Source organism: Lycium barbarum, chromosome 2 (genome assembly GCF_019175385.1).
Source record: "Lycium barbarum isolate Lr01 chromosome 2, ASM1917538v2, whole genome shotgun sequence".
Taxonomy (NCBI): Eukaryota; Viridiplantae; Streptophyta; class Magnoliopsida; order Solanales; family Solanaceae; genus Lycium; species Lycium barbarum.
This window is the reverse complement of record NC_083338.1, coordinates 11,774,888-11,781,215: the sequence shown is the minus strand read 5'-3', so window position 1 is coordinate 11,781,215 and position 6,328 is coordinate 11,774,888. Positions and strand designations below refer to the sequence as shown.

The 6,328-nt window shown below is 36.3% G+C and overlaps 1 protein-coding gene and 1 long non-coding RNA gene across 2 annotated transcripts; one reads left to right on the top strand and one right to left on the bottom strand.

Annotated features, from left to right (window-relative positions):
* Nucleotides 1–270: 270 nt before the first annotated feature.
* Nucleotides 271–3,451, bottom strand: LOC132629329 (uncharacterized). The gene is made up of 3 exons (XR_009578180.1): nucleotides 2,956–3,451; nucleotides 2,285–2,335; nucleotides 271–906 (listed from the first exon to the last, which is right to left on the bottom strand). It is a non-coding gene; the product is annotated as an uncharacterized LOC132629329 (long non-coding RNA).
* A 948-nt stretch (nucleotides 3,452–4,399) lies between these two features.
* Nucleotides 4,400–6,039, top strand: LOC132626178 (uncharacterized). Its single transcript, XM_060340950.1, has 2 exons — nucleotides 4,400–4,940; nucleotides 5,611–6,039. The coding sequence occupies exons 1-2, from the start codon at nucleotides 4,701–4,703 to the stop codon at nucleotides 5,860–5,862; spliced, it is 492 nt and encodes a 163-aa protein (XP_060196933.1). The 5' UTR covers nucleotides 4,400–4,700; the 3' UTR covers nucleotides 5,863–6,039.
* Nucleotides 6,040–6,328: the final 289 nt, after the last annotated feature.

The window sequence follows — 6,328 nt, the reverse complement described above, 5'->3', positions numbered from 1 at the left end:
CGGGATATATGGTTAAATGGATCGGAGTCGACGCCTCGGCAATATGATATGTTCTATGTTATATATAGATGAAAAGAAATGTTTTCCAAGAAAGCAAAGTATTATATGTATATGGATCGGGCTGCACGTGCCGCAGCAATATGTTATAGTATATGCACTTATGGATCGGGCTGCACGTTCCGCAGCGCTAAGCATGCATGGTATCCGCCAAAGTGCTCTTATATGTACAGGTTATGTTTCTACTTCATGACATGCGCTATATCTCTTTTATGTCATTATCCTTGTTCTATATTTTTCGTATGTTATTATTCATGCCTTACATACTCGGTACATTACTCGTACTGACGTCCCTTCTTGTGGACGCTGCGTTTCATGCCACGCAGGTCAGCAGGTAGACATATTTGACTCTTAGAAGCTCCATCAGCAGTACTGTGGCAGCGCTCCAGTTGTTCCGGAGCCTCAGTTTCTTGGTACTACTTTTGTGTATATATTCGGGCACGGTAGAACCGGTCCTTCTTGTATATGTAGATGTACCTTGTTTAGAGGCTCGTAGACAGATATGTACAGTCAGATGTTTTGTACTTTTGTTGTCCTCGTCGTTGTATAATGTGCTAGTAAAGTTTATAAGTCCATGTTTACAATTATGCCATTAATGCAGCGTTAAGCAACAGAAAAAAAAAGATACGGTATAGTCTATACGGCCCACCTAGTAGTAAAAGTACGATACGAGATAAGGGGGTGCTCGGTACAAGTATCGGGTACCCGTCGCGGCCCCTAGTTGGGTCGTGACAGTGCAATAAACAAAGTTATACCAAAACAGGAACAGTCTCCGAGGCAAGTGGAGCTGTCTGACTCCCGGTGCTGACTCCCCCTAGGTAGCTGGATCGCCGGACCGCGTCCCTGAACCTGCGGGCATGAAACGCAGCCCCCGAAGAAAGGGGGTCAGTACGGAATATGTACTGAATATGTAAAGCATCATAGAATCATAAACAAGGAAGGTCATAACAGTAAACCAGTTTAGAGACAATCCGGGAGCAACCTGGAACAACATTTTACACCGTGCCATGTAGTTCCTTACACCAATTTCCAACATACACAATATAAATACAGCATACACAAATTCTAGAATACACAACGAGAATATAACATCATAATAGTCCCTTCGGACAGCCGCTTCCGGCATAGTAGCAATGATGATGGCCCCTTCGGGCACGCCGCCGGCATAATCGTACTAGTCCTGGCCCCTTCGAGCATGCCGGCCCAACATAATAATAACAATGATGGCCCCTTCGGGCATGCCGCGTCCGGCATAATAATAATGATTGCCCCTTCGGGCATGCCGCTTGCGACATAATCGTACTGGTCCTGGCCCCTTCGGGCATGCCGCTCGCGACATAATAATAGTAATCCTAGCCCCTTCAGGCATGCCGCTCATGACATAATAATACTAGCCCTGGCCCCTTCGGGCATGTCACTTGCGACATTAATACTGGTGATGATGGTGTCAACTCAACTTAATCCACAAATATCAACACAAAGAAATAATGTTATGGAGTGTAAACATAAATCGTCATCAAAACGAAATAGTAAAATCTCGCACCCCCTTAGGAGTGGTTTTGGAAATCGATTTTTATGTTTCCTTTAGTACAAAACGAATTTTCTTGAAATCATTAGTAAACCACAAACACGTCTCAAGTAAAACCGAGTTTGTATAAGAAAGTTAACAACCATATGCACGAGCAACGTAGTGAGAAACCATATGCAGGCAAATCAATGTTAAGACTCGATAGACACGTATACTTACCGACACCTGAAGGCTCAGAAACAAGTTTCGGGTCAATCGGAATTAGTATAGGAAAGTTACGAGCTTTTGAAGTACAGAACGTTCTATAAGCGTTTCAGAAGCCGTTTTTGGAAAATCAAAACCATAATCATGTCAAAATATTTTGGATATCGTTATGGATCAAATAAAATGGAACTTTTGGAAACACAAGTGCATATCAAAATATATCAAAGACTCAACAGAATAATCAAACGTGCTAGCATTTGAAAATCAAGACCTTAGTCGTATCAATTGTCTTTCGAACAACATTCGGAAACATATCAGATAGAACTTTGAACATCATAAATACGCATTAAACCATATGGAGTGGCTTATGGAAGTCAAGAATATTGGCCATCCTAGTGGCTCTAAGAATAGGATTTCCTTGAGATTATATATATACGTCAAATGCTCGTTTCATAAAGACCATGCCAAAAGAAAGAAAGGTTAGGCTTTACATACCTTGTCTGCTTCCTAAGCTAGTTCGCACTTAAGTCTCGTCTTTCGTAAAATCTACAACAATGTCAAAAGATATTAAACATTAGCTATGGACACTTAAGAGCCCAACCCTAAACTAACACTTTGGTTACAGAAATTTCAGCAGCACCTCCCATGTAAATTCAACCAACCCCGAGAATCCAACTCGGCCAAATCATCAACAACAATACCAACAATCATGTTTCCAACTTCAACAATTAATTCAAAACACATTCTAACATCAATAACAACAACACAACCTAAAATCTTCCAACTTACCGTGAATAACAACAACGCATTCCTTTCCTCCCAAATTCATAAACTACACTAACAATTCACACACTAACAACATTATTTTCCATAAATGCAAGAAGACCATATTCAAATCACATTAGCTTCTAAAACAACTCTCCAACCACTACAACTTCAACTAGAATCATTGAACTTTCATTTTTCATCATAAGTTCCATTACAACAACAACAAAAATATTAGATAAAATTAATTCGTCACCCCTACACAATACAACATCTACACGACTACACACCATACACACACACGGCCACCCAACATCCATATTTTCATGAATTTCGCCCATTTCTACATACTACAACATATACAAACCATCCATAACATATAAAAGAAGATTAAATCTTACCTTTTTCCTTCAACTTCTCACTTGGCTAGGGTTGAGAATTTGCAATAAAGAGTAGTTTTCTCGCTCCAACAATTATACCACGTTAAAGAGGACCTTCAACTTAGTATGAATGCTAGGAGAAATAATTTTTTTGATCAAGATTTCAAGGGGCTAATTTTTCATGCCCATGGCCGAATATATGGTGGTCTTTTTTTTTTCTTTCTACAAGCTTCTTGATTTTTCTCATGTGATGAAGATGATAAAATGATAAGTTGGTCCTCTTTTTATTACTTATCTTAGCCTTCATATGGGCCTTGGCCCATATCCCTTTTGGCCGGCCACCTTGGCCATTTGTGCAAGCCCATCTTCTTTTTTTATTTTATTTTTATTTTGTAATTCATGAAAATTATTTTTCAAATTTCAAATTTTCCCTTAGCCTTCCGCAATATTTCTATGAGCCTTCTTGCGAATTTCCCTTTTTACCCCTAACCTTTCTTAACATTTCCACATCAAATTTTTCTTAAGCAACTTGTGTGTCAAACGAAAATAAAAAATATAGGCTTGCTCTTAACTTCCCGCAATCATCTTAAATTATCCGAATTTGCAAAGTACGGGGTATAACAGCCGGGATATCCCAGCTTATACCTTCTACCAAACGACCCCTTATTATCTGAAATTGAGCAACTCTATCTCCCTTGTATGTTAGCTATATATGATGTTTACCCACATAGGAGGAAAAAGTCTTGTTTCTGGTCTTGACTCGTAATTGGTCTTGATCTAAAGTATAATGGAGGATATATATGAACATGGTTCTAATAGAACACACAAATGTTGTTTCAAAATTTTAACATAAAATGTTTAATAGAAATAATTTATCATATGTTCAGGTGTTTAATTGGAATAAATAGTAATTTAATTTTATAAATGAAATTTATTACTCCGTCAATTTCAATTTATGTGATATATTTTTCTTTTAAGTAAACAAGAATGATACATTTCTATATTTAGTTCAACTTAAAACTTCTCTTTTACCTTTAATGAAATGAATGTCTATTGTTTTAGACCATAAATTTTAAAAAAACTCATTTCTCAAATTATATCATAAAAATTGAGATTTATGGATTACTAACAAATTTAAGAGGCTACACATGTATTAAGCATTAATTATTTGCAATAAATCAACTGAAAAATTAGTACATACGATGATATAAAGTTTTTGAAATAACTGATTGAGTCGAATCATTCACACCCCTTGTGTTAAGAAAGCCAAGATTATTCTTCGCCCTTAAGTAATGAGAGGAATAATTAGGAGAGCATTTTCCAAAAAGAAAAAGTACTAATGAGGAATCAATTAAAGTACCATAAAATAGGTCTTCTTTTCACCCACCAATAAATTTCATGCTTAGTGCTGCAAGCTGGTCACGAATAATAATTTCTTATTCCTTTTTATGCATGGGGTAGTTTTTTATATTGCAATTTATGTGTTTTTGATTGAAATTTATGGTGTTTTTAGATAAAAATCAAAATAAATTCTCACAATTTCTTTTAAGCTTAATAATCAGAGTTTGGATAAATGTCCAACAAAAACCATAAATGCGCACTTTTGATAAAACTTAAAGGATAAAAACTGCTCAGATAATACTTTGACGCCACTCTTAAAGCACAAGGACCATTTTGTTCATTTTCTCTATATTTTGTGGTCTTCAACCTGAGAGGTGCAGTTGAATTTAAAAAAAAAAAAAAAACTGAGAGAGACTAGCATAACAATGAATAAAAAGGGGGATGATGAGACCATTGAGTCTTATGTGAAAAGATTGAAGTCCATAGCAGATTCTCGAGCAGCAATGGGCATTCCAATATCAGATTGGAACATGGTGTTGAAACTTCTTGCTGGTTTGCCTAGTGAATACGAGCCCGTCAAGAAATTAATATCAAGAACGTGCCCTCTCCTCACTTTTGAAGATGCTTGTTCCATGGTATCCATGCAGGAACGCAAATTTTTGCAGGTATATATGTGTGTCAAACGCACAGATTGGGTTGAATTTGGACGGATTAAAATATGACTTAATAAAAAATAATTCATTATATGTTGTTGCTACTATATTCTTCTTCATTGTTTTCAGCATGAGTTTTTCATTATTGCATTTGCTTTTAATACATGAATTTTAAAATCCATGTGACTATGAAGCCACGGTTTGAGTTGTGAAAATAACTTCTTGCGAAAATGCAGGTTAAGGCTACGTACAAAAGACCCTTTGATTTGGCCCTTCGCCGAACAAACGGGCTACCTCTTCTTTTTTTTTTTTTTAACTTTAGTTTTTAATTAAGTCTAAGATCTATCATAAACAGTCTCACAAATTAAGGGTAAGGCAACGTGCGTATGCACTACGATTCACCTACTCCACTAGCTATGTTGTTGTTATTTGTTTTTTTATCAACTTTTTAAGCATTAAATAAAAATGAATTCAATATTATTGGCGATCTAACATATTAAACAAAAATATTGTTTTATTTAAACATATTTTAACAAGAGTTTTTCTCATAGATCAATTTGAGCTAGGTATCTGTCCATTTTTTAAATATTTTGATTGAGCATTTCAATATGACCAACCTAAACTTAAGGTGAGTGTGGTGGATCATATGTTGAAGAGCTAATTTTTTCACCCTTAATTGCAGGATCATCAGGAGGAGCAAAATACAACTGATCCTCGTGTTGTGGGTGAAGAGGAGTCTTCTGGTTTTACTACCCTAGAGAAAGTGGGTACTGTAGTAGGTGTAGTGAGTCTTACAGCTGCTGCAGTGGGTACATTACCTACTGTAGCTGGTGCAGTTGGTGCAGTGGGTGCATCGAGGATGATTGTAGGTGGTGCAGTGGGTGCAGTGGCTAGCTGGAAAGTTTGGCAGTCAGCCAAAAAATTACTGATATGAATAGAGCTACTCTTATTGTTTGTATTTGTTGTTTAATTAAGTAACAATTGGATCTAACTGATCTTCATCTTCAAAACCTTGAATTGGTACTCCTATTTAAAGTTCGTCTTTGAGATGTATGATATGCAACAAGATGTGAAGTTGAAGTTGTATGGAGGAATGTTTTTTTTCGTTTTCCTTTAGGGGCATTTTTGGTATGGAGGAATGTTTTTTTTTTTCATGTTTTTGGCAGTGGTGCCCCGCCATTTTTTCCTTCTCAGTTTGTGTTTAACCAACCCTTTTTGTGAACTTGCGTGTAATTACATTAATCAAAAGCTTCAATGCAAGTGGAATTAAGAGAATGGTATAATGGATAGACATTTTTAGATGCGTTTTATCGTCGTTTAAGTAATTGGATCTTCGATTTCTATAATCAAAGCTTGAACTGCTACCTAAATTAAAAGTCTTTTGAGATTGAACTCTAATA

Excerpts from the sequence above, each read along its gene's own strand:
- LOC132626178 (XM_060340950.1), top strand. The coding sequence starts at position 4,701 with ATGAATAAAAAGGGGGATGATGAGACCATTGAGTCTTATGTGAAAAGA. Across the intron at positions 4,941-5,610 it reads AGGAACGCAAATTTTTGCAG|GATCATCAGGAGGAGCAAAA; the intron begins GTATATATGTGT and ends CCTTAATTGCAG.